The sequence below is a fragment of the Melanotaenia boesemani genome, chromosome 18, assembly GCF_017639745.1.
Source record: "Melanotaenia boesemani isolate fMelBoe1 chromosome 18, fMelBoe1.pri, whole genome shotgun sequence".
In the NCBI taxonomy this organism is placed as follows: Eukaryota; Metazoa; Chordata; class Actinopteri; order Atheriniformes; family Melanotaeniidae; genus Melanotaenia; species Melanotaenia boesemani.
The window spans coordinates 2202509-2230350 of record NC_055699.1 but is presented as its reverse complement, the minus strand read 5'-3'; the positions used below and the strand labels follow the sequence as shown (position 1 = coordinate 2230350).

General features: G+C 41.5%; 2 protein-coding genes across 4 annotated transcripts; one reads left to right on the top strand and one right to left on the bottom strand.

The window, feature by feature from the left end:
- Nucleotides 1–109: 109 nt before the first annotated feature.
- klhl15 (kelch-like family member 15) lies at nucleotides 110–16762 on the bottom strand. Of its 3 annotated transcripts, XM_041968490.1 has the most exons (10): nucleotides 16544–16569; nucleotides 13755–13842; nucleotides 10609–10717; nucleotides 9965–10103; nucleotides 9487–9675; nucleotides 9176–9400; nucleotides 7842–8003; nucleotides 2441–2650; nucleotides 1538–1728; nucleotides 110–1334 (listed from the first exon to the last, which is right to left on the bottom strand). In XM_041968490.1, exons 3-10 carry the CDS (start codon nucleotides 10626–10628, stop codon nucleotides 575–577), a joined length of 1896 nt encoding a protein of 631 aa, XP_041824424.1. In that variant the 5' UTR covers nucleotides 10629–10717; nucleotides 13755–13842; nucleotides 16544–16569; the 3' UTR covers nucleotides 110–574. The 3 variants fall into 3 exon arrangements, with proteins under 3 accessions (XP_041824424.1, XP_041824423.1, XP_041824425.1); XM_041968489.1 differs by lacking the exon at nucleotides 10609–10717 and having other exon boundaries at nucleotides 16544–16762; XM_041968491.1 differs by lacking the exons at nucleotides 10609–10717; nucleotides 13755–13842 and having other exon boundaries at nucleotides 16544–16623.
- A 1919-nt stretch (nucleotides 16763–18681) lies between these two features.
- eif2s3 (eukaryotic translation initiation factor 2, subunit 3 gamma) lies at nucleotides 18682–27056 on the top strand. The gene is made up of 12 exons (XM_041968624.1): nucleotides 18682–18780; nucleotides 20370–20433; nucleotides 20527–20654; nucleotides 23438–23559; nucleotides 23789–23883; nucleotides 24400–24558; nucleotides 24708–24842; nucleotides 24939–25033; nucleotides 25218–25362; nucleotides 25680–25849; nucleotides 25958–26130; nucleotides 26673–27056. The coding sequence occupies exons 1-12, from the start codon at nucleotides 18712–18714 to the stop codon at nucleotides 26734–26736; spliced, it is 1419 nt and encodes a 472-aa protein (XP_041824558.1). The 5' UTR covers nucleotides 18682–18711; the 3' UTR covers nucleotides 26737–27056.
- The last annotated feature ends 786 nt before the right edge of the window (nucleotides 27057–27842 follow it).

Sequence of the window (27842 nt, the reverse complement as noted above, 5' to 3'; positions counted from 1 at the left end):
TCTTGCCTTTATATCATTCATAGGGCCTAGCTTTTGATTGTTTGAAACGGTCTTGCTTTTCACTAACCTATTTCTTTATAACAGTATATTTCAATACAAAACCTCAGGAAGCAGATGGAGAAACTAACTCAAGTCATATTTAGTTGAACTGCCATAAATCATGACCTTGATGCTTCCAGTGCGTTTCTGCAGTAAGCCTGACTGAACAGTTATACAACAGGCGAGTAGTAGAAGAGGAAACTGACCACAGTCCAAATGTAAACCAGCAGAATGGAACCCTTTTTTTCCCCTAACACCATTTTTCTTAAATTTTCTGAGAAAGCTAATTCTGAAAATGTTCAAGGTGACTTAACGTGATGTCTCACCACGACACGCTTCGATTGCCTTCATCAGGAAGAGCAACTATGGCCCTAACCATCTTTTCTTCACCTTAAGGTAAATGCTGGTCTCTACTTTAAAAGCCTGCGCATCAGTAGTCACCCACCTGTAAACACCTGATCCCCCCAGTGGAGATTTCAGTCTTTGAACAGTCCATTCCTATTTCTATAAAAGGAGGCTTGTTGTGGAGCAGACCTCAGCTGCAGCGTCTGACGTGCTCTAGCACATACTCTGGGAAGTGCAGACTGCACACCTGCAGACCGTCCAGTTTGCAAGGCATCCTGGGATACTCGTCCTCCTTCCACTTGTTTTCGTTAGGGTCGAAGGTGAGGATGGAGTCACTGTAGTGGCCGTTGTAACACAGACCGCCCAGCACCATAATCTGCCTGTCCAACACTGCCACGCCGTGGCCGCTGCGCCCAATGGGCATGGAGGCGAGGATGGTCCACTCATCAGTCTCTGGGTCATACACCTCTGTGGATGGGCAGCCCTGTGACTCGAAGGAAGCCCGCAGGATTACGCACACACCTCCAAAGACGTACAGCTTCCCGTTGTGGGAGATCATCTTGTGGAAGCAACGTGCGTAGTTCATTTTGGATTTGTTTTCCCAGCAGCTGGCATGAGTGCCGGGCAGCAGCGGGCCTCGGCCGGCACGTGTCCTGTGTGAGTCTGACCCACCTGAGCTCCCTCCTCCTCCCCCACTGCCTGCCTCCCGGCCAGGATCAAACACACACACCTGTTTGGAGGTGGAGGAGGAGGTGATGCCCCCAGTGATGTACAATTTACCGTTAAGGACTGTTCCCTCGTGACCATACTTGTTTACGGGATATGGGTCAACAAACTCCCAGCGGTCCTCTGAAATGTCGTATCGCTCTGTGGAGTAGAAGGTTTCGTCTCGTGTGCGACCCGCTACTGCATAAATAAACTTTCCAATGACACCAACCGCAAACTCTGACCTGAAAACACCAAACACCATGAAAATTCAGTCATTATGGAACAATTTAAATAAAAAAAAAAGTTAGCAAGGACTCTGACGATCTGCAACAACACCTTAAAATTACATAACACCAAATCAAAACTGACAACAAGAAATTAAAGTCTCTCTTAAAACAGATATACCTGTTTTTATTTTTTTAACCAGAATCTTGGCTCCACTAACCTGGGCACAGACATGTCCGCCATGCGTAGCCACGAGTTCTGCCGAGGGTCATAGCGGTAAACTTTGGAGGAGGCGTGAAATTCCCCGTCGGGCCCCAGCTCCTCTCCGCCCAGCAGGAAGGCAAAGTTGTTGACGATAGCCAGGCAGTCCGGTCTCAGTGGCACCTGAGGTCCCTCCAGCTCCCACCACACCTGGTGAACACAGCACAGGTTACTGATATAAGCATCTCTAACCCTCAATTTCCACTGGGTCTGTGTGCGCAGCGTTCCGGCTGCAGTTTCGTTCTGACCTCCACAGCAGGTCAATTCACACCAGGAGCGTGTCAGGTGTGGAGCACCCGACAGCGCCGTTGGATCTGCAAGATCACGAAATCACAGGAGAAGTAGAGAATCTTGTGATTCTCCACCTTTAGGATAAATGCCTTGTTGTCCAAGATGGAAATAAAAAAAAAAAACCCAGCGAGACACCCTGACTGGTTAATGGCGCAATGTTTACATGTTTCAGCCAGCACAAATCTACACAGGGACTTTTATTTTGAAAATAACTGGAAGTTTTTACACTGCTCCCGTGACTGATTTCCTGTCTGCCCCTATCTGAACTTGACACGTTCTGGAATGCATGCTCAGTCAAAACCAAACCACTGATTAAAACGGTCGTGGATACCTGTGGAGGCCGCAGCGCAGCCGAAACGTGGTGCACACACACCTGTTCCCTTAAAGGCTTGTGACTGCGTGAGCCACTTGTCTTTCCCGACCAAGATTAAAAGCTATTTAGTTAACATCGCTTGTGATAAATAAAAGCGCCAAATGGTCTTTGAGATCAAACACGAAGAAAAACAAGGGCAACATGAGCAAAGAAATAAGTGAATTTGAGAAGCTGAATGGCTGAAAAAGGAGCAGCCACCTTGGGACGCTGCAGCAGCAGAATTTTGCTGTTGACCATGCTGTGGCCGATCATTCCTCTGAAGACGGCGGTCTGCGGGCGGACAGAGCGGATGCGGTTGGATCGCGTCTCCACCAGAGGCTGCTGGTTGACGTCGTGGAAGTAGGCTAGCGCAGTATCTACCTCTTGCCTCAGCTGTCTGGAGTAGCGGTAGAACTCTGACGTCTTCACCTGAGAAGAGAAAAGACAGAACTGGGTTATTTGTTGTGTTTGGTTTTTAGACTGCCAATGAGTCAGTCTGTCCTAAAGATGTTTGGCTGGCTGGGAGTCTTTGTAAGACCTGGCCAGGGACAACAGATGGAAATTAGCCCTTATGCTAAAACTGGTATATTTACAGAAGTGTTCTTTTTAAAATATGCTCTGTTTCTCAAAAATGAGTAAATAAAAAAAAAATCTGAATTTTCCAAAGGCTTCTGCTGTGCATAACTATAAAAAGTTATGCATCAACAAGTACAACTAAATAAAAAGTAAAACGTCAATAAGAATAAAATGTTTAATCCTTTAATACCACTGCAGTCTGATAAACTCCAACGACTATGTAATTCAATCCATAGATGGTTGGAAAACACATAAGTTCCTTCTTGCTGCTCTGTGGGAGGTTTTCCATCACAGAAACTGACAATGTGGCACTTTTCTACAGGGCTACAGTAAGGACTTATCAGAAGGTAACTTAATATTTAGTTTGTACAGCTCTTTTGTTTTCTTACTGGTCAAACTGGGTGTCAAAGTCTGTGATAATGTTGTGTGAACAGCTACTTTGATTCCTGTGGCACCTTCTAAATTAAACAGATCTCACAGGATTTAATACAGCGTGCCCATGAGATTATTTAAGCTGGATAATTGGTTTAAGTGCCCTCGTGTGCAGACAGATCAAGATGAAGTTTTATACATACAATCTTTTGGTTCAGTTGCACCAAAGCTTTCCATGGATGGCCTTTTAGTTAGTCTAGTTCATAGACACATTATTACTTTGCTCCTTCTCTTCTTTGACAGGTATATTTTTCTGAACAGACTGACCCAGGCTCCTGTGTAGTTGGTGTACTCAATCAGTCCACACAGATACAAAAACTTGGATTGCACTAGGGCTGGGCGATTAATCGATAAAATCGATAAATCGAATTTTCCATTTCTGGAGATTAATTTTTTTGAAAATCGGGATTTTTTTCCATAGTTAGTTAGCAGCAGACTTAGCCCTCCGTCCACACCAGAACGGTGTTTGTCTGACAGATTTTCAGTAAAGTGACCCTTCACTCACGCCTGGGATTTAGCTGTGCGTATAACTGCAGTGAGAAATGCTGCTCTCTATGAGATGCAGAAATCAACTTAACCCACAAACCCTAGTTAAGAGACAACCTTCATCAGGGGAATTATTTCTGCAGTGGATCCTGTATGATAAGGATCCAGATGGAAAGAGATCACGGATGCATTGTGTCGCATATTTCAATGTAAGATATGAAGTCGTTTATATGGTGGAAGAGCTATGACATTATATGCTTTATTTTTGCTAGCATTCATCTATATAAACAAATGAATGTTTTTAATAAGTTTATTTATGTTTTGTAAAAGAAAAGGAAAAAAAATCGATTAAAATCGGAAATCGGAAAACTGAAAATTATCAAACTTCAAATGTTGCAACTACAAGGAACTGTGCCGTGAAAATATACTTCTTTCCTTTGCTAAAGGAGATAATAAAGCTAACAGTGAAGCTCATCTTCTTCGTATTTTAAAATTCAGCCAACTATCATCTCATGAAGTAATAACTTAGATACTTGTGGGTAATTTCAGTCAGAGTTTTGAAAAGAGAAACAAGAACCATTTTGCCCGAGGACTCCTCGGATTCCTAGCTTGTGTGAAACGTTCCTGCATTCAGGGCAACATTTTTTTCACCAACCTGTCATACCTGTAGAGTCACAACGTGCAGGTCCTGATACGGAAAAAGTTCCTCCTCAGTAAATAATAATAATAATAATAATAATGCATTTTATTTCTTGGAGCCTTTCAAACACCCAAGGTCACCGTACACAAAAAGAAAAAAAAAAGAAAAAGACAATAAAAATATAAATTACATAAGAGTTAAAAGAGATAACGGACATTGATATAAAAATTACACAAAACAGTCAGTATACATGGGTTATAGGGAGTATGCCAGTTTAAACAGGTGGGTTCTGAGTGCAGATGTGAATGATGGAAGGGAGTTGATGTTCCTAATCTCTGATGGAAGTGAGTTCCAGAGCTTTCGCTCTGCTCCCCATGGTAGAGAGACGGGCAGAGGGAACAGTAAGGTGAATGGAGGAGGATGACCTGAGAGCACGGGAGGGAGTGGCAATATGGAGGAGATCAGACAGATAAGGAGGGGCCAGATGGTAAATACCTTTGAAAGTGAGGACCAGTAACTTATAGTTAATTCTGTATTTTATTGGGAGCCAGTGGAGTTGTTGAAGGACAGGGGAAATATGTTGAAAGGAAGAGGTGCGAGTCAGGATACGAGCAGCAGAGTTCTGGAGAAGCTGCAGGTTCTGAAGTGATTTATTGGGAAGACCGAAGAGGAGTGAGTTACAGTAGTTGATGCGGGATGTGACAAGACTATGGATAAGGATTGCAGCAGCATGTGGAGTAAGTGAAGAGCGTAGACGGTTGATATTACGAAGGTGGAAGTAGGCAGACCGAGTAATGCTATTGATGTGGGCTTGAAATGATAGGGTGCTGTCGAGAATGACGCCGAGACTCTTGACCTGAGGGGAGGGGAAAATGGTAGAACTGTCAATGTTGATAGAGAAACTGTGAGACTTGGTTAGAGTGGAGGGCATGCCAACAAGTAGAACTTCAGTTTTACTGCTGTTGAGTTTGAGAAAATTGGAGGAGAACCATGCTTTAATTTCCTTGAGGCAGTCGGAGAGAGAGGAAGGAGGAAGAGAGGAGTGCGGTTTGGAGGAGATGTAGAGCTGGGTGTCGTCTGCGTAGGAGTGGAAGTTAATATTATGTTTACGGAAAATGTAGCCAAGGGGGAGAAGATATGTGATGAACAGAAGAGGGCCCAGGACTGATCCCTGGGGTACACCGGCCAAGACAGGGAGTGACTCTGAAGTGTGGGTCTTGAGTTGAAATTCATGCATCTGTCAGAATATTTCATGTCTGTACACACTGCAAAGAAATGTGGCTTTTGACCACTTGAGTAGGACTAATGTGCAATAAATTCTGGGCAAATTAAGAACCCCCAGCAGCTGAAAGTGTACAAACAATCAGAAATGTTCAGTCCCATCCATAAAGTAACAAGACTCTGCTGACCAGAGCTGCTGTGATGTGTATAAAATGTTCTTGTCATCCAGGCTGCTTACACTCATCCTCCTGTCCTCATATTTATTTATTTGTATTGTTAGAAAAACTGAAAATTATCAAACTTCAAATGTTGCAACTACAAGGAACTGTGCCATGAAAATATACTTCTTTCCTTTGCTAAAGGAGATAATAAAGCTAACAGTGAAGCTCATCTTCTTCGTATTTTAAAATTCAGCCAACTATCATCTCATGAAGTAATAACTTAGATACTTGTGGGTAATTTCAGTCAGAGTTTTGAAAAGAGAAAAAAGAACCATTTTGCCCGAGGACTCCTCGGATTCCTAGCTTGTGCGAAACGTTCCTGCATTCAGGGCAACATTTTTTTCACCAACCTGTCATACCTGTAGAGTCACAACGTGCAGGTCCTGATACGGAAAAAGTTCCTCCTTCTCAGTAAATTCACGCATCTGTCAGAATATTTCATGTCTGTACCCACTGCAAAGAAATGTGGCTTTTGACCACTTGAGTAGGACTAATGTGCAATAAATTCTGGGCAAATTAAGAACCCCCAGCAGCTGAAAGTGTACAAACAATCAGAAATGTTCAGTCCCATCCATAAAGTAAAAAGACTCTGCTGACCAGAGCTGCTGTGATGAGTATAAAATGTTCTTGTCATCCAGGCTGCTTACACTCATCCTCCTGTCCTCATATTTATTTATTTGTATTGTTAGAAAAACTGAAAATTATCAAACTTCAAATGTTGCAACTACAAGGAACTGTGCCATGAAAATATACTTCTTTCCTTTGCTAAAGGAGATAATAAAGCTAACAGTGAAGCTCATCTTCTTCGTATTTTAAAATTCAGCCAACTATCATCTCATGAAGTAATAACTTAGATACTTGTGGGTAATTTCAGTCAGAGTTTTGAAAAGAGAAACAAGAACCATTTTGCCCGAGGACTCCTCGGATTCCTAGCTTGTGTGAAACGTTCCTGCATTCAGGGCAACATTTTTTTCACCAACCTGTCATACCTGTAGAGTCACAACGTGCAGGTCCTGATACGGAAAAAGTTCCTCCTTCTCAGTAAATTCATGCATCTCTCAGAATATTTCATGTCTGTACACACTGCAAAGAAATGTGGCTTTTGACCACTTGAGTAGGACTAATGTGCAATAAATTCTGGGCAAATTAAGAACCCCCAGCAGCTGAAAGTGTACAAACAATCAGAAATGTTCAGTCCCATCCATAAAGTAAAAAGACTCTGCTGACCAGAGCTGCTGTGATGAGTATAAAATGTTCTTGTCATCCAGGCTGCTTACACTCATCTTCCTGTCCTCATATTTATTTATTTGTATTGTTAGAAAAACTGAAAATTATCAAACTTCAAATGTTGCAACTACAAGGAACTGTGCCGTGAAAATATACTTCTTTCCTTTGCTAAAGGAGATAATAAAGCTAACAGTGAAGCTCATCTTCTTCGTATTTTAAAATTCAGCCAACTATCATCTCATGAAGTAATAACTTAGATACTTGTGGGTAATTTCAGTCAGAGTTTTGAAAAGAGAAAAAAGAACCATTTTGCCCGAGGACTCCTCGGATTCCTAGCTTGTGTGAAACGTTCCTGCATTCAGGGCAACATTTTTTTCACCAACCTGTCATACCTGTAGAGTCACAACGTGCAGGTCCTGATACGGAAAAAGTTCCTCCTTCTCAGTAAATTCACGCATCTGTCAGAATATTTCATGTCTGTACCCACTGCAAAGAAATGTGGCTTTTGACCACTTGAGTAGGACTAATGTGCAATAAATTCTGGGCAAATTAAGAACCCCCAGCAGACCGTAAATCCACAGAGGGCTCAGTTCCCATCATTTCAGCAGAAATCTGACACCTCATGAAAAATTACTTAGAAAGAATTGCAGCTGTATTACTGGTTAATCTATGTTAGAAGACTTTTTCTTCTCTCAGTGCTCAACAGTAATCAGTAAACCACAAAGGATGAACCATGTTTTCAATCTTCATGTCAGATGTTGGTGACTGAGGGTTACTATGGAAACACAGGTCTCAGATCAGAGGCGGAACACCTCACCTTCTCAAAGATGTTGGCTGGGGTCATGAGACAGAAGCGGATGGACTGCACGATGGTATCCGTGTGCCTCCAGCGCCGCCGGTCATGTCTAAGCCACGCCTGGACGGCTTCATACAGTTCAATTTCTGGGAAGCGGCTCAAAGCGTCGCTGTTCAGGTACGCCTGGTTCAGAAAAAGAAGAAACTGAGTAAGTGGTAAGTGACACTGCAGCAGACACCGTTTTTTCATGAGGAAACACATTTCAGAACATGACCAGATCATCTGAGAACATTTGAACCAACTATCAGGTGTTTCATCTACACTGTTTTATAAGCATTTTGAACTCATACTTTATAAAATGTTGATGGAAGGAACAACATTTAAGAAAGGCAAATACAGTTATTACAGGCAAGTATGCTGGCTGATTAAACACAGAACTGACTCAGTCCTGATTTTACTTGACACGACCAACCACTGGTTCCAACTTCTAGAGAATTAATTGTGATGAAAACCACATACTGTTGATAAAATTAGTATTTTTTAGTTTATTTTAAAAACAGGATTTTGAAGAATTTTCTCCAGTTTTCCTGAACATGTCAAACAACTTGTTTTGTGTCGTTTTCCTCAAAGTTTTGTGTACGGCTCATGACTTCTTGTCTGTTTATTAGAGCCATGTGCAGAATAACACAGAAAAACAATGCTAACAACACTAGCTTAGTTTATTAGCTACAAACCGTTTAAAAAAAAAAGTCTGAGACGTGTTGTCTTTGTAGCAACATTTCAAGTCAAAGTTTATTTGTTTTAGCAATAATTTCTTCCATCTTCTATTTGTCCTGCTTTGATAAAGATATTTTCTAAACTTGTAGAAGATTTTAATTTTTTTCTTCTTCAAACTGCAGCAAGTTGAACATTCAGGGCCACTGTAGAAAACCAAGCTATATATTTTAAAAATCTGTCACTGGTTAACTAAACCAAGAGGAGGTAAAAAAAAAAATATATCAAAATCAATGTCTTTGTGGTGATTATGGGACTAATCTGTTGGAGGAATCTGCAGAAATGAACTTCAACTTGTGTTTATGTTGCTTTTCTCTTAGTGAAATTTATTCAGCTCCACACAGACATTATGTGTGTTAAAGGCTGGAAAGGAGGAGCGAGATTAGACCCAGAATGAGAAAAACAAACAAATAAAAAACACTAAACGTGTAATAGCCATTTTAAAGTTTAGAGGTTGCTTCAATATTTTCATATACGCTAAAATGATTAAAAAAAATAGACAAGAGGTGACAGCAAATCCTACGGTAAGAAGAAGCCTTGATGCAAAAACTGTCCTCAGTCTGCTGATTTAACAGACTTACCTGCAGTCTCTCCAGGCTGAGGTAGGACAGGAAGTCGGGTCGGCTCATGAGGGGGACAAAGTTGTCGAGTAGGAAGTTGTCGAGCTGCTCCTGGACACCCTCCACACCCACGCTGAAGTCCTCTAGAAGGCGCATGACCTCTGCACAATTCTCCAGGCAGATCTTAGCCAGCAGGAAGGAGCAGCAGAACTCCACTGCCTCCGTCAGCTGGACGTACATGGCCGCCTGTAGGGATAGGGTGAGTATCTCCATCAGCTCTGGCTTAAAAATTTAACTACATAAACTGATAGAGAACAGTGGTTTATGTGAACCTGCAAGATCTCCTGCACGGTGGGCATGCTGAGCTCCAGTGAACCGTAGTACATGAATCGGAGGATGTGGCCGAACCCAGCGGCTGTCAGTCCCTTCATGTGGATCTTGTCCTGGTCCCTCTCCCTCATGTCGGCTGTGAACATGACCCGGAAATAGTCGCTCTGCGTAGCCAGAAGTGCTTTGTGGGCCTGCAGGAGGAGGGGTGCACATAAGACGATGCAGGAAAGCCTTCCAGACTTCATACGAGAAACCTTTAAATGTTGTGGACATTTCTTTGTATTTAGAAAAAAATTTCAGTAATGTGCAAGGATGGGAAAAAAAATGTCATATTATTGAGATTAAGTGCTCATATCACAGGATGATCATTTCTGGAAAAAAAAATAAGGCTCCCCGGAAGAGAGGTAATAATCTTAAGCAGGATCTGGGTACACAGATAAGACCTGTTAGATCAGAAATATTTTTGCTTTACTTATTTACCTGGAAGTGGTGCTCCTCTATCAAAAGGGTGACATCCAGCAACAGACGCTCCTCGTACAGTGCCCGGAAGCCCGATGACACACTCCCATCGTGCACCTGGGACAGGTACACCTCCACATCCGCCCCTGACATAACACACCTGAAGGCGCGAAGGAGAAGAAAGAGCAAGAGTTCAAAAACATGAGCTGCAGTGGTATGTGGCAAAAAGACATGAACTGGAATTAACAACCACTCAAAAACAAATTCAGCACACACACAAGGATGTTAAGTCTCTCCAAGGTAAAGACCATGTTTGTGTGAGCGCTGCAGCTGGAAACAGTAAGTCAGGAGCTGAAAGGACATTCAATAGGACGCTCAGCATTAAAAGCTCAGCACTTGAGCTGCTGCATCCTGACAGGCTGCAAGTCTTTCACAGCCAAACAGTCGGGGTGCTGACACACTGGGGAAATACCCCACTGCACTGCAACGCTGTCAGAAGGATGGAAGAGAGGGAAAAATCTTCCAGCATGAAAAGCAGAGCCATGCTCACATTGAATTTAAAGCATCATACAAATAGAAATTTTTTTTAAAAAATATCAAAACATTAAACACACGCAACATCATCAGCAAACACACACACACACACACACACACAGCACACTCACCTCTGATTGGCCACGGGCATGTCAGAGGGGGTTGTCCGAGCCAATCAGAGGACAGTGCCCCTTGTGTCCAGTTGATGCTAATAAAGTCCCTTTTCTGAGCGTCAATCACCTGAACGACAAAGCCAACACAACCGCCACGTTAAACATGAACGTCTGAATCCAGGCAAACTGAATCTGTAATCAGCCGTCGCACAGCTGCATGCGTGCAGACACCTCATGTCAGCCGTCGTACAGCTGCACGCGTGCAGACACCTCATGTCATCCGTCGCACAGCTGCACGCGTGCAGACACCTCATGTCAGCCGTCGCACAGCTGCACGCGTGCAGACACCTCATGTCAGCCGTCGCACAGCTGCACGCGTGCAGACACCTCATGTCAGCCGTCGCACAGCTGCACGCGTGCAGACACCTCATGTCAGCCGTCGTACAGCTGCACACGTGCAGACACCTCATGTCAGCCGTCGTACAGCTGCACACGTGCAATGCAGACACCTCATGTCAGCCGTCGTACAGCTGCACACGTGCAGACACCTCATGTCAGCCGTCGTCCAGCTGCACGCGTGCAGACATCAGGTGTCATCTGTCGCACAGCTGCACACGTGCAGACATCAGGTGTCAGCCGTCGTCCAGCTGCACACGTGCAGACATCAGGTGTCAGCCGTCGTCCAGCTGCACACGTGCAGACACCTCATGTCAGCCGTCGTCCAGCTGCACGCGTGCAGACATCAGGTGTCAGCCGTCGTACAGCTGCACACGTGCAGACACCTCATGTCAGCACGCGTGCAGACATCAGGTGTCATCTGTGGCACAGCTGCACACGTGCAGACACGTCATGTCAGCCATTGCACAGCTGCACGCGTGCAGACATCAGGTGTCAGTCATCGCACAGCTGCATGCGTGCAGACATCAGGTGTCAGCCGTCGTCCAGCTGCACGGGTGCAGACACCTCATGTCAGCCGTCGTCCAGCTGCATGCGTGCAGACATCAGGTGTCAGCCGTCGTACAGCTGCACACGTGCAGACATCAGGTGTCAGCCGTCGCACAGCTGCACACGTGCAGACATCAGGTGTCAGTCGTCGCACAGCTGCACGCATGCAGACATCAGGTGTCATCTGTCGCACAGCTGCACGCGTGCAGACATCAGGTGTCAGTCGTCGCACAGCTGCACGCGTGCAGACATCAGGTGTCAGTCGTCGCACAGCTGCAGGCGTGCAGACATCAGGTGTCAGCCGTCGTACAGCTGCACGCAGTCGTCGCACAGCTGCACGCGTGCAGACATCAGGTGTCAGTCGTCGCACAGCTGCACGCATGCAGACATCAGGTGTCATCTGTCGCACAGCTGCACGCGTGCAGACATCAGGTGTCAGCCGTCGCACAGCTGCACGCGTGCAGACATCAGGTGTCAGTCGTCGCACAGCTGCACGCGTGCAGACATCAGGTGTCAGTCGTCGCACAGCTGCAGGCGTGCAGACATCAGGTGTCAGCCGTCGTACAGCTGCACGCAGTCGTCGCACAGCTGCACGCGTGCAGACATCAGGTGTCAGTCGTCGCACAGCTGCACGCATGCAGACATCAGGTGTCATCTGTCGCACAGCTGCACGCGTGCAGACATCAGGTGTCAGCCGTCGCACAGCTGCACGCGTGCAGACATCAGGTGTCAGTCGTCGCACAGCTGCACGCGTGCAGACATCAGGTGTCAGCCGTCGTACAGCTGCACGCGTGCAGACACCTCATGTCAGCCGTCGTACAGCTGCACACGTGCAGACACCTCATGTCAGCCGTTGCACAGCTGCACGCGTGCAGGCATCAGGTGTCAGTCGTCGCACAGCTGCATGCGTGCAGACATCAGGTGTCAGCCGTCGTACAGCTGCAAGCGTGCAGACACCTCATGTCAGCCGTTGCACAGCTGCATGCGTGCAGACATCAGGTGTCAGTCGTCGCACAGCTGCATGCGTGCAGACATCAGGTGTCAGTCGTCGCACAGCTGCATGAGTGCAGACATCAGGTGTCATCTGTCATACAGCTGCATGCGTGCAGACACCTCACGTCAGCCGTCGCACAGCTGCACGCGTGCAGACACCTCACGTCAGCCGTTGCACAGCTGCACGCGTGCAGACACCTCACGTCAGCCGTCGTACAGCTGCACGCATGCAGACACCTCACGTCAGCACAGTTTTAACCAAACTGCTCATGTCACTTTGTCTCAAAATCTGGGAAAATATGACAATTCTGGTGAAATTCAGGGTTATGTTACTGGTAGTCATAATGAAATTGGGATTAAAAGTTAATTCTAGTTTAACACAAAGCAGATATTGTTTTTATTGATTATTAACAGCTTAGTTATTGAAATGATTTAGTGTTGTTATTAATAAACATAATTAAATACTGCTTTAGTAATTTAAGTCAATAAAATAGCTGCTTCTAAACTAACGTGCGTATTTTAGCAGCGCATGATAAAGTGATATATTAAAAACGGGAAGGACTGTAAAATCTAAAAGGTACCATTAACACAAGATTACGAAGAACTAATTACACCTGTATTAAAAGCGTTCTTTCATGTTTTATCATTTTCAATTTATAAACCAGCACAACAAGAAATACAGACGGAAAGTGTCTTTAACTTTTAAAGTTTGTATTTGTCCCAGTTTAGACCCTAACCAATGAACACACTGGTGATTATGTTTTTGTTAGAAAAAGCAGAAAAAGTAGCTTGAGGTAATTTAGGAACTGTGTTTTAGTTTTATTTGTGTACCAGAGCAACTACTTCTTTGTTAATAGTACTTTTATCACTGCAAACAGTAAGTAGACAGTGGTGTAAAATGAATAAATCCACACATATATAAATTATTAGAAAGACTTTTACCATGTAGTTCTACCTTTACACATCACATTTGGCATGTTAAATTCAGAGGGAAACACTTTCTAAACATCGGTTAGTAAGTAAGTCCCGTTAGTTTACCACTGACATAATATCCAGTCTCACTGCTTTCAACTGGAATCACAGGTGAATATTAACTTTGCCAAAGTTGAGGAAAATCAGCACTTTGAGATCTCATCCACCGTTGTTCATGTTCTAAAACACGAGGAACTGATTTCAGTTTTCATGTTAGTTTCTTTAACATACATCGTGAGTAGGTAGAGTCGTACCTTTTGGAGCCCGGGCGAACAATCGCAGGCTGTGACGGCTGAGCACTAAGCGGCCGCTCGCATTTCCTGTGTTTATGTTTCCCTGGTTCTAATAGAAAAGACAGAAAAACATGCTTCAGCCCATCATGCAGAGAGGAATCAATTATTTCTAAAAATTAGAAGAAAAAAAATAATATATATATATATATATATATATATATATATGCTGTAAAAACACAAATCTGGGAGAATTTGTACTCAACTAGAACTTAAAAACTTGCTCTGAGAATAACGAGACAATCAGATGTCAGAATGGAGAGAATTTGTTTTCTGTGGCTTCTCCTGTTTCTGACAGACTGAGTGAACCCTGCCTAAATAAAAACAAGCAATCTGAGCCAAGTACACAATGTAACCAGTGTAAATTACTACTAGATAGAGTTGCCATAATGTGTACATGACAGCATCCTGCGCAGGGAGCAGCTTTGGAGGGAGAGCTGCAGCACAGCTGAGAGGGGGGGGGGGGGGGGGTGGGGGGGACCACCTTCTTCTTCTTCTTCTTGAGGCTATGAAATTTAACTTTTTTCATTTAGGAATGACCTACAGAAAGGGAGTTTTGGTTCGGTGTTTGGCCACCATGTGCTCCAGACAAACATCAACACATCTCCATTCATAACAAGGGTCAGTCAAAGACTTTTGAAGGATTAAAACACCTCTACACGACATTGTTTAAGTGGGTGTTTTTATGGTGCAAATAGTACGCATTAACTGATTTTCTATACATCTTCAAACTGACTGAAATCTGGTAACTGAGCTGTTTGTTGTGAGTCCATTCAGTGAGCCCTTGTGCCTGATCGATGGTCAAAGACCCAAAAACATCAAGACAAATATTTTGTCAAAGGATGAAGGTTCAAGCTGCAAATAGGATCCATTCATATTCTTGATCTACAAGCTACGGCATATAGTCTCATTAAAAGTCTACTATCCATGTTACGTTATAGATCTGCACCAAAACCAACTCACCCAAATGGACCCGTCGCAATTATATCATTAAGGTCATGTCATTGTCTTCATAACAATTTTCTTTCATCTGTGTGAAGCTAACGGAAATATGTTTCCAAACTGTTTTCCATCACCTGACAGAGTTGAAAGTTTACGGCCCTTTAATATCAATCTGCTGCACTCGTCTTCAGCTAAGCACCAAATCTGCTCATTTGGTTTAGAAAGACTAGAAACGTATTTTTCTTGACGTACCAGTAATCGCTCCAACTATATTAGTGCAAAATCAATTATTACATTATGAGGCCTAAACTACAGTACAATAAAACTGTTATGTGCTACTATTCGAATGACAGTTAATTGTCAACTAATCACTACATTTATTGCCCCAAAAAGCATGTTTTCTTTTTGCCTGCAGCCATCCTAGTCTGCAGCAACTGTTGCTGAAGTCAAAGTTGCCAGATTTTGTGACAGAAACACTGGCAACCTGATATATGAAATTAAATCCAAAACAATCAACTGTGTCCTTAAAAAAGAAGCCCAAAGTCACTTATAATTAATGGACATGTGGAAAATGTGGAGACAGAGGCCTGAGCGTGTGTTACCAGATACAGCAAACTGTGTGTCTGTGTAACTCAAGGAAGATCTGTTAACTTTACACAGCTAAGTTCAATTATTGCTTACAATGAATACGACTTTATTTGAATTATGGTGATGAAAAAAGAAGCTAATATTTTTCACTTCTCCTGCAGATTTTTTTCTCAATAAATAGATTTAAAATACTTCAGTCTACAAGACATTTCTAATACTTAAAAAACAAAAACCTTCATGATAACATTGTTTACCAAGACCAAAACCTTAAGATAACAACTTTTTGAGAAATTACACTGGCAGATGGTCACATGAGGAGCACAAACTAGTTTATCTTCAGCACCAAAACAATTAACTCGATTCTCAAAATGACTCTTTACATATTTACTGATGGTTTTGGGTGATCAGTCATTTTTCTATTGAATAAGATCAAATCCAAACCACATGTACATTTTCTATGACTGTATCAGTTTCATTAGCTAAAATAATGACTAAACTGATCATCTGTTCATTTCTGTGCCAATCTGTAAACATTTCTTCACAAGTGAGCTGAGGTTCAGTGGCTATAACGTGTACATATTTCCCAGAAACCCCTGCGTGAGTCGTGTGAACATGTCTCATCCTGTGACTGACTGACCTGGATTTCCTGCTTAACAAAGGAAAACAACAGCAGGTGTACCTGCACACCTAAGACACTAGCTAACAAGCAGCTACGCTTAAATACAATACAGCTGTCGCTCTCTAAATTATGGTTGACGGAAACAAATTCGTTGTTATTGAAAATGTATTTTACGTTATTATTTCAGTCACATTACAATCATGACAAAAGTGGCAGCACGAAATGGACAGATTTGGGCTAAATGCTAACAAAGACTAATGGTTTTGTCAGACATTATTAAGGATGTTTACACCGATATCAGGGGTTAATCGCCACAGCGTGATATCTTCTTTAGTTTTATTATAACAACCAGGGAAGGTTAGCTACATGCTGAGGTTAGAGCCCCAAAACAAAGGCTCCACATAACGGTTTGCACTCAGCTCAGATATCCGGAGGAAGTCGGCGATGTTAGCTTGTCTTCAAAAAGACATGTTGGGAAACCTTCTCCGCATAGGTAATAGGCTCTACGGCTAGCTACCTGCCTGGCCAAATTAACTGTCACGATTCTCAGCTGTGATGACCGGGGGAACAGCTTTAGCTTAGCAGCTAAATCCAGCCGTCTCACCTCGGCGGTGCGAATCCCCACAACCCCTCTTCGACCAGGCAGCTCTGGCCTCTTCGGACATGAAGTTGCGGGTACGATTCCGGGATCACGAAAGCGGGTGGCAGCGCTGCACTGCCATATTTTTACTGTGGTCCATCTGCCAGACGAATAGACCCCCCACACGGCTCTAAATTAAACGGGTAACGAGCCACAGCAGTGTACAGGCTTTGCAGACGCCATCTTCTGTACTGGCGTCATTTCCCTTTTGGGCGGAACTGTAGGGCGTTGTGCGGTGCAACAAAGATTGTCTATGGAAAAAGATGTATCATTACAGTCTGATGAAAGAAAATCTAACAATTATGACCTAATCATGATGGTTAACAGTTTGGAATATAATTCCCTACCATATTATTTCACAATTGGTGGATTGGATTTTTTTCTCCTCTGTAATCACAACGTTGAAAATGTCCCTGACAAGTTATTTGCTTTTAATCCCCAGGCCTTCTTGTCATGTTCACCCGTGTACAAGCCTCACTGGTACTTAATTAGGAAAAATAAGGATATTCTTCATAAGCACAGGTTTTTATTTTTTTTTAACTCCTGGATCAACTATTTGAATCTGCGTTTTTTTTTTTTTGTTTTTTCTTTTGTTTGTTTGTTTGTTTGTTTTAGTTTTTTTTTTTTTTTTTTTTTTTTTTTTTTTTTTATAATGAATTTATAAAACAATATGACCTCACAATTACTCCTAGTGAATATGCAAAAGTATTTTGGAGCCTTTTCTCCAGCCATGTGTTTTCAACCAGTGACCTTGGCTTGTTTATAATAGTTTCCCTGTACTTTCTCCAATACAATCTACTGTGAGCAAAATATAGTACAATGGACAGTAGAAACAATAAATAATTTGGCGCTCTTTTTGTTTTGTTTTTTTGACAAAATAGATTATCACAGTTAAAATGAAAATTTCACTAATTCACTAATCAGAATTAGCCAGTTAAACATGTTTGTCATTGTATAATAAATTACGTGAAATACCAACACAGACTACTTTTGATCTGCTGACTCCACCTAGCTGACAGTAAAAGATGGAAAAAAGTAAAAAGTTGACTGTTTTGTACCACAACAGATAAATATATACTTGTGATATTTTTTTAAGAGGTACAAAAATTCAAATTTAATACAGACTGATTTAAAACCTGAATAAAAAGCTGAATAAAGAGAAGAATGACAAATTGTAACAACTCAAAGTAATTGCAAAGACAAAATAAACTCAATGATTACGAAGAGAGCTATACAATCTTATTTTTATTAAAAAGAACCACAAAACACTCCAACATTCATATGGGCTCAAATTTACCACATACTGACTAATATTTAAAATCAAAAACACTCTAAACAACCACAGAGACTCAATATCTCAATTAGTAGAACTGAATTAGCCATGGTCACTTACGAAAGAAATAAATATTAAATTAATTATTATTATGAATTATTCAATTAGAATAGCAATCGCATATGTTCTAGTCTCCTCCAACAAAATGAACTGCCTTGTCTTACCTTACAACAGTCAAAACTACAGCTATGTAATTTCAGTTTACTTAGTATTTGATGAATATTATTATCAAATGCATTATTTAGATACACGTTAACAGCAAACCAAATTAGCTAACTTTTCCAGAGTATAAAGAACGTTTTTTCCAAAAATTTCCCCCCAAACTTTTATAAAGAACTACAAACCACATAAAGGACTACAAACATCCCTTGTATGACGTCACTCTACAACGACGGACCTCACACGTGAACAAAAAATATTTGTTTGATTTTTCAGAACATCAAAATTGATCGAAAAATGTAACCCATTAAGTAATAAACAGTTATGTAAAGCCTGTAAAATGCAGCAGTTTAAAAAAATTATTCTTTCCCGTGGTTCTAAATTGCATCAGCCGTTGACAAAGGACCCCGTCGCTTCTTCTTGGAGGAATTGCGCAAGCTAAGAAACTAAGTTTGTTATTTGTAACTTACAAAAACTTAATGTAATTTAAAAGTTTAAAAGCTATCAAATATTACATTTATTGTTATCAAAAATCTAATTTAATTGATCAGAAAATGAGTTTACGTGATTAAAAATAAGGGTTTCGCCAGTTATTCAGGCATTCGCCGGAGCCGCCTTTTTGATTCCCTTTTCATTCAAGATGGCGGGCGACGAGTCTGGCACAACGCTTGGTCAGCCTCACTTGGCCAAACAAGACCTTAGTACTCTCGTAAGTGTCTTTTAACTAAGGTTCTTTCTATGTGATTTTATATAGGCAGTCATCGACCTTTCATTTCGCTAAAACCGTATAAGAAAATATGGAATATTAACGTGAACAGTCGCGGGTGCTTCTCGCCTCTACCCGGCACATGACTGTAGGCCGGTTCGGTGGGGCGGAGAGCTAACAAACCCGCTCCAGTTTTACCAGGAAGAATTAGACTCTAAACCTTTCCTACAGTAATGAGAAATGTTAGTGTTTTAGTTTTTAGTACGTTTTACTTATAAATACACATTTATGGGTATCTGGGCGTGAGCAGTCGCATCCTTTCTTGAAAATAGCGTTCTGACAGATCAGTTGGGTTGGTGGTGGTGATATGGTTTTAATAAAGTAGCTTTTTATGATGACATCCGTCTTGTAAAATAAAAATATCACACAAAGATTTTAAATAATTGATGAAAAAAAATCTTTCATCATTAGTACAAGAGTGCGTTGGGTGTTATGTTTAAATCCTTTTATAACCATTTGAAACCATTAAATAATATATAAATAGTAATTAATTCAAATAACCTACACTAACTTGAACATAGTTTGCATGTTAATGAAATAGAAAGCCTTGGTAGAGTTGGCTTTAATGGAAGAATGTGAAACAATGGAAGCTTCATTTATATTGAATTTGCCTTTAAGCTTTAACATCATGAATAAATATACAATACAACCAGAGAAAATTGAGATTCAACACTTATTTTAGATACGCTCTCCGAGTTTTTGGCATTTGTAATCAAATGCATTCGCTTAAATCAAATTACTGTTCTTAAAGTTTGCATGATAATACAAAAGATCAAATATTTAACACTGTCGACACGTTTCTTGTTGCTAAAATTACGTTCACAGCCTAAACAACGTTGACATCCTACAGTAGTCTAGACACTACTAGGGTCACAGAAATATGTCAAAATATTAGAATGGTAAATACAAGCTCAGTATGAAGTGGTGAAGCAAACTTGAGTGTATTAACTGAAGTTGGAAAACAAGGCAGATTTATCATGAAAAAGTACTGAATTGGAGTCATTTCTGAACCACTACAGTTTCATATTGTTTCAAAGTCTAGACACAAATACAGTATAACACCCATAAACACAGAAACAAGTAATAATTGTAGAGTTTGAGAGGAGTGAACTGAACTAAAACGCTTCATTCAGCTTGTCTTGTGCCATGGAGGCACATAGAGGAATCATGAAAACTAAGTGGTGAGACCAATAAAACTGTTTTAGAGAAGACACAAAAGCTCCCACAGCCCATAAATATATGTAATATTAACTGATTTTTAGTGAGTGGAGTGGGAGTACACTTCCAGTTGCAGTTTGACCAGTGTGTTACAGAGGGAGTAATCTCATAATTTGTTGGAAATACAGAAGCTGAAATAGTCTTTTCACTCCTGGTCGAAAGTTATTGGGGAAGAGTTTGCCTGCGTTCACACGCTGCCCTTCTTTGTCCCTATTCACCGCCAGGATTAAGCATAGGGAGGGGGCTTGCTTGCTGTGAATCCCCATCATGTCTGCTGCTGTACGTTTAGTCTGATGTGAGTTTGTTCTCTGCAGGATGTGTCAACCTTGACGCCTCTTTCTCCTGAGATCATCAGCAGACAGGCTACCATCAATATCGGTATGAAACACAGGCAACGCTCAATCAAGTTTGGTGTTTCTGTTCACGCTGACTAAAGGTCTTTTTGACTTGAGTCGTCCTCTTTCTTTTCAGGCACCATCGGCCATGTGGCCCATGGAAAGTCCACAGTAGTTAAGGCCATTTCTGGAGTTCACACTGTCCGGTTTAAGAATGAGCTGGAGAGGAATATCACCATCAAGCTAGGATATGCTAACGCTAAGGTGAGTTAAGCTGCTTCTGTCTTTCTTTGGTCTTTTTCATTGATTTTATATGATCAGTGTATGCATAAATAATGATGGCAGAACATTTATTTGTTAAATATTAATGAAAGATATTCCTTATTTTTATGATATTGTATTTTGAATATTTTAGATGGTGTTTACACAGATCTTAGACCATTCACAACAAAAAGTTCAAACACAAACTGAGATCCAAGACAATAAATAAATGCTTGATTATGATCAAATACTAAGTTATATTAGTTAAATAAGCAGACATTTTATGTCAAGGTAAATGCCAGCAGTGCTCACCGCTTTATAAACTATTTTTTGTTTAACCTTTATTAGACCAGGCAGATGCTTGAGATCCATTTATCTCTTTTACGAGCATGGGCTGGCCAACATGGCAGCAGTAACACAAACGAGAGGGGGTTACACAGTACAGTACATTAAACAATACCTAACCATATTAAAACACAAAACAAAAGACAGCATGTGATGCATCAAAGCACCTGCACAATCTCCCATTAATGTGTGAGAGTTTTAAACTGAGGGAGACTAACGAGGGACTGAAGCTTGATTGTTCTCTTGAATTCATTTTCAAGTAAAGAGAGCAGAGGACATGAATGCCCTCATCCCAAATTTAGTGCAGGTTCTGGGCACTGAGGCAGACAGACCGACCTGGGATCGCAGATTGTGCGTTGAGTTGTATTTAAATGCAAGATAAAATCAGAGGTATGGAGGGCGTAGTCCGATACTAATGTACCAGTAGCGATGTACCAAGAAGCCTGCGAGCATACAGGGACAGCCAGCCAACGTACAGCGATGTTTGTGATTTATCTCCAGTAAATCTCAAAGCAGCATGGGACACAGTATTCAGCGCTTGCAATGCAGTTGCAGTAGTCTTCATCTTCATCTTCATAGTCAAACATTGGCAAAAAAAGTTGCTACATGATGATTGTGTCTGAAATTAAAGTCCAGTCTTACTTTTAGCTTCTTGACCCGATTGTCACTGTTAGGTCTAAAAAACAACCCCAGGTATTTAATAGTAGACACAATCTCAAACTAGAGATTATCATGTGATTTTAGCACCAACTCAGTAACTTTGACCTGATTATATCCCCAAAATAAATTAGTTTTTAAGATAATTTACGCCACCTTTGAGGTGAAATCTAGTTGATTGGAATTTATATAAAAACATGTTGGAGCATCACATATAGATCCAGATCAAAGCTTAATGTGACATTTTAGAATTAGAAATTAAGAAAAACAGCATCTAAAGGTTCAGTAAACTTCAGCTCTTTTCATTTTTTGTTTCTTCTTTATGAGAGTCAACTTTGCTCTATCGAGGGTAGTTTGATATCAATAAGCAGCAGCTGTAACGTGACTGTAGATAAACATAGGATACACACTTGGAGAGAGCAGTACTCAACTGTATCTTCATCTGTGTCTGGTACAGCGGTTTCATGTACAGCACTTTGTTTCAACTGTGGTTGTTTTAACGGGCTTTATAAATAAAGTTGAGTTGAGCTTTAAAAAAGAAAAATAAAACCTGTTCTGTCCGTTCAGCTTTAGATCAGCTGCCTCCAACGAGTGGGTTAAGGGTGTTTTTCAGTAATGTTTCCCTATCAAGCGACTACAGTGACCCTACTCTCACGAGACTTAATGCTCGGCGAGATCTTATCATGTATTCACATTTTGTAATGTTGCTGTGTCACTTGTGAAAATCAGCTTCTCTTACGGAGAAATGCCGTGTTTTTTTGTTTTTTTTCCATCCACCATTGGATTACAACCAGCTGTAAATTTAGCAGCTTGTTAAAGCTCATATTAGCAGCTAACGCTACGACCGCAGGCTCCACCATGTTTAACACACATGGAATGTTTTGAAAATAACAGGAAGTGACGTCACCACGCATGTACGTACTCTGGCAAAAATCTGATACTGGACTGGTAAATATGGACATCAATCTTACATATATCGTATGCCAGATGTGCATGTACATGCGTTATATCAGATACTTAGAGTAATCTGATTACTCCCAGGTATCTGATTTTGATGCCCATGTAAACAAGCTCAGTGTTTTGAATTAATAGTTATGAGAATGTCTTTAATATTCAAGAGAAACTGGTGTTACATAAATATTTGAATGAATCAATATCAGATCTGACTGAATCGACTCGGGCTGTTGTGAATCGAGTCGATTGCGTCTGTAATGTGCATCTTAAACGCACTGACAGATTTAAAAGAGCTGATTCCTGAAAACACCAGGGCCGGGTTACACCACTAATTTCCTGAATCGACTCGATTCACAACAGCCGGAGTCGATTCAGGAAGTTAGTGGTGAAACCCGGCCCTGGTGTTTTCAGGAATCAGCTCTTTTAAATCTGTCAGTGCTTTTTTGATGGACATTACAGATGCAAACAAATCAGTCGTCATCTTTGTTACCATCAGATGTACCACGAGTTCCTGCCCGAGCAGAATGTGTGTAAAATAAACATCAGTAATCTTTGAATAAAGCTTCAGTCTCATCATGTCGTTCTGATATTATTAAAGTTTTTTCTTCATTGTGCAACAGTTCATCAAACATTTATTTCACAACCTCAACAGCCTCAAATTGAACCTAGTTACACATTTCAAGTTTGCAGTGTCCTCTGTTTAGTACAAACTGTGACAGTTTTTATATAAAAATACAAGTTTTACTGAGTTCCATCATTTCTCCATCACCCGGTTCTGAGCGTAGTTTCCCTGCACAGCGAGGAGCTGACCCTCACCTCATGTGTTGTAGGTCTACAAGCTGGATGACCCCAGCTGTCCCAGGCCGGAGTGCTACCGGTCATGTGGCAGCAGCACTCCTGATGAGTTTCCCACAGACATCCCTGGCACCAAGGGCTATTTCAAACTGGTCAGGTAGGACTGGGAAGGAAAAGGGGCGCCGTCTTCAAAACACTGATTAGTTTAGAGTTTCAGTGACTGAAACTGTTTGACATTCTTTGTTTCTTTAATATTTTCTTTGTCATTTTTTGCCGTAGTGAGCTGAATATGTTCTTGTTTTGAACTGTGTGTCAGATGTTAGTTATCAATACGTTTTTAATTAATTTGTTTTCTCTAATAAATCATTTCTTTTCCTTTCTGCCAGACACGTGTCTTTTGTGGACTGTCCTGGTCACGACATTTTGATGGCAACGATGTTGAACGGAGCGGCAGTCATGGACGCAGCTCTCCTGCTTATTGGTAATTCTCTCAGTTGACTGATTCGTGCTTGTGTGAGAAATTGAGATTTCACTGTTATCTATCCCAATAAATGATTCCATTTCATTTCCACCTGCTGCTTATCTCACCAGTGTGTCCACTGGTATTCTTTGGTTGTGCCAAGTTGGAGGATTTTTGAGAACTGAAGTGTTGATGCTCAAAATGAAGTAAATGACAACAAATAAAAGTTCTTGCTCTTCAGTCTTATTTATACTCCTGAGTCAGTGAACTGTGTTAGTAGTCGGATGATAACTGTAATGTGGAGTCAGTTTGTAAAGATCAAAAAGATATAAAGTTATCAGTGTTAAAGAGCCTATTTGCCTATTTGTCTCTGATACTACACTGTATTGCATAAATAAACTCAAGTATGCAGGTTAACCCAACAACACTGCTGTTGCCGTATCTGAGGTGTGAAACCAAACACCGTGTCACAGCCCTGCTGAACAAAGAGCCAGAAGCTGTCTTTAATCTCGCTTTATAAATGGTTCTCGTTTTCAGCGGGGAATGAGTCGTGTCCTCAGCCTCAGACGTCGGAGCATCTGGCTGCCATAGAGATCATGAAGCTGAAACACATCCTCATCCTCCAGAACAAGATCGACCTGGTGAAAGAGAGCCAGGCCAAAGAGCAGCACGAGCAGATCCTTGCCTTCGTGCAGGGTGAGTCGCCATGAACTTGACCTCGAGAAAGGCTGGCTCATCAGCCAGAACAAGAAGAAACTGGTTATTTCCATCTGAGAACATCTCACCTGTATGTCTGTGTGTAACACTGTTTTATTTGCTTCTTGACTGTAATGTTTCTTCTGCAGGCACTGTGGCCGAGGGCGCCCCCATCATTCCCATTTCAGCTCAGCTGAAGTACAACATTGAGGTGGTTTGTGAGTACATCGTCAAAAAGATCCCAGTACCCCTGAGAGACTTCACCTCTGAGCCCAGACTTATCGGTAAGAACAAGCACACATTCCCGTTTTGTTTTAGTTGTTTTTCAGATTCGATAAAGGTTGTCTTTTTTGGAACATCATGTGTTCTCTGTGTTTCAGTTATCAGGTCTTTCGATGTGAACAAGCCTGGCTGTGAGGTTGATGACCTGAAAGGAGGAGTGGCTGGAGGAAGTATCTTGAAGGGTGTGCTCAAGGTGAGGGCTGCTCATTTTGCTAAAATCTGCTCACTATGGGGCAGCTGGAAGTGCAGCCGCCTCACATACAGCGTGGGGTCCTTTATCAACCCCCCCCCCCCCAACACACAAAAGCCAAAAAAGCTTAAAGTCTCACTATGATCAACATGTCACATGTGGTCCTCCTCTTCTTTGTGACCTCCAGGTGGGTCAGGAGCTTGAGGTGCGGCCGGGCATCGTCTCCAAAGACCATGAAGGAAAGCTGATGTGCAAGCCCATCTTCTCCAAGATCGTTTCTCTGTTTGCGGAGCACAACGATCTGCAGTACGCTGCACCTGGAGGCCTCATTGGTGAGAGATGCTCTGTTCTTTTTTTGCTCTTTTTCCTCGTTTTTAGTGTAAAGGAAACTTTGTGTTCAGAAGTTTCGATCTCTTACCTGCCGAATCAGCTGCTCTGACCATGTTCCCTTTCACTGGTGAGAATTTTAGCTGTTGCTTCAGTGACCAGTGATTGCAATCATTCAGATTTAACTATCAGAAATCTCCCTACAGATCTAAGAGTTCAAATAGATGTTAAGAACTCGGCTAGTAGTAAAAGGCTTCAAACTTAAAGGTACAATCTTAAATATAAATTAAAATAAAACCCTGTAAATAATTTTGTCTTGCAGGTGTGGGCACTAAAATCGACCCAACACTGTGCCGAGCAGATCGTATGGTCGGACAGGTGCTGGGTGCTGTCGGAGCGCTGCCAGAGATCTTCACAGAGCTTGAGATTTCTTATTTCCTGCTTCGAAGGCTGCTAGGAGTACGCACAGAGGGAGACAAGAAGGCTGCCAAGGTGAGCCCTGAGTCAGTCGTAGCCCAAATTCCCTCGAGAGTAATGGCGGGTGTAGTCATGATGAACTGTAAACGTGAAATGTAAACGTTTGTTTTTTCTGTTCTTCAGGTCCAGAAGCTGTCTAAGAATGAGGTGCTGATGGTGAACATCGGCTCGCTGTCAACAGGCGGCCGTGTGAGCGCCGTCAAGGCTGATTTGGCTAAGATCGTCCTCACCAACCCTGTGTGTACAGAGGTCGGAGAGAAGATCGCTCTGAGTCGACGTGTGGAGAAACATTGGCGGTAAGAACAAAGCCAGAGGCGGTTTCCAGGTTATTAACCAGATGTCCAGATTTTCCAGTCTGACACAGCAGCAGCAGGTCCATTTTTTTTTCATGTGGTTTGTTTTTGGTTCAGTTGCTGCTGCTCAGTGAGGTTTCCTAAAGCCAGATCTGACCTTGTAAAGTAGAACTCCAGCTGTGTAGACAGACATGGTTCCATGGTAATCAGCACAGATGCCCCCTCACCACCAGTAATTAAGCGGTAAATGTTTGTAGTGTTGTGGAAATGTCTGCTGACATTTCATTTTGACCTCCATCATAAAACACTACAATCGGCGCAGATTTTCCACAGTATTTTGAAGGCTTGTCTCCTCGATGGTTGCAGACGGTTATTTGGTTGCAGCGAAGGTGGAGGCGGGTTTGAAGTGCACAGGGTTGAGTTTTAAACAGAAGAAATGAGTAGAATAAGATTTTTCTCATTTACTTTGAATGATGCTAGTGTTGTATCACAGTTCAGCAGCATCCCATCAGGATGTGTAAACACTTTAATCTTCTTCTTCTTAGTCTGATCGGTTGGGGACAGATCAGGAGAGGCGTGACCATCACACCCACAGTGGACGACGACTGAGACCAAACCAGAACATCAGGCAGACGACACAACCATCCAGCTCCTCAAGGGTTTTTTTTTTTGTTGTTGTTTTGTTTTTTTTTTTCCCACATAGGTGGGAGGCAGGAAGAGAGACGAGGACATTTCACTAGTTTAAAGACTTCTTTTCCCTCTTCTTTTTATTTGCAAAAACACAGGTTGAATTTTCTTGATCTGCCTCCTGCTCGAGTTTAAAGGAAAGTCAAGGAGAAGAGGTGCTTTAGACTGTCATTAACAACCCTTTTAAACACCGGGAATTCATACAGTACTAAAGCAAACCTAATAAAATTAATTTGAAAGGAGCTTCTTTGTCTTGTCTTATTGTTAAAGCTCAATTTGCTGCCATCTGGAGACCGAAGACTTCAAGTCAAAGTAGTTTTAAAACTTTGATCGTAAGCAGTCCTGTCTCTGAAGCAAAATACTGAGTTAATTATAATTTAAATTAGTCAAATTTAAGTCAATTATTTAACTGATAGTAAATTGTTAATTTCACCTGAAACATGAATCTGTCCTGGTTTGCTTTTTTAATTCATTTGTATAATTTTGATAAAATAACGACACAATGAGAAATAAAACTACTTTGCTTACGGGCTTTTTTTAATAAACCAAACAAAAGATAAAAAAAAATTAAAAATACAAAAGTAAAAATGAAATAGATTTTTCAGATAATGTAAATAAGCAAAAACACGTGTATGTATGTGCGTGTGTGTGTATATATATATATAGTTCTTTTAACTATTTACCAATCTGTACACATTTTTTCGTGACAATCGAATTTGTTTTTGTTTTTTTTCGGCGTTTACTCAAGAAGCCGGAAGTATATCGTTACCATGGAAACATGTTGGTTTTGTCAGAATAAAATATGGCTTTAAATGGTGTTAAACGGTAACACTAAACGAGTAGTTTCCAAATGAAATATTCCAATACGCAAACAAATAAAGAACAGCCTCACCTTTTTGGCCCACAACAGTTAAAAAAATGAAGCAAACGAAAGGCTTACAGAATTTATAAAAAGATGTACAAAGTCACACTGTTAGACTAAAAAGTAGTACGTGAATGCATCATTTTAAAAGCAGGAAGTATAAATA

Coding starts and splice junctions, on each gene's coding strand:
- eif2s3 (XM_041968624.1), top strand. CDS start 18,712: ATGGCGGGCGACGAGTCTGGCACAACGCTTGGTCAGCCTCACTTGGCC. Junction 18,781..20,369: donor AACAAGACCTTAGTACTCTC/GTAAGTGTCTTT, acceptor TGTTCTCTGCAG/GATGTGTCAACCTTGACGCC. Junction 24,843..24,938: donor CTCTGAGCCCAGACTTATCG/GTAAGAACAAGC, acceptor TCTGTGTTTCAG/TTATCAGGTCTTTCGATGTG.
- klhl15 (XM_041968489.1), bottom strand. CDS start 16,604: ATGTCCGAAGAGGCCAGAGCTGCCTGGTCGAAGAGGGGTTGTGGGGAT. Junction 10,104..13,754: donor GTTCGCCCGGGCTCCAAAAG/GTACGACTCTAC, acceptor TCGCGCCTTCAG/GTGTGTTATGTCAGGGGCGG. Junction 2,651..7,841: donor CAGCCAACATCTTTGAGAAG/GTGAGGTGTTCC, acceptor TTCTCTTCTCAG/GTGAAGACGTCAGAGTTCTA.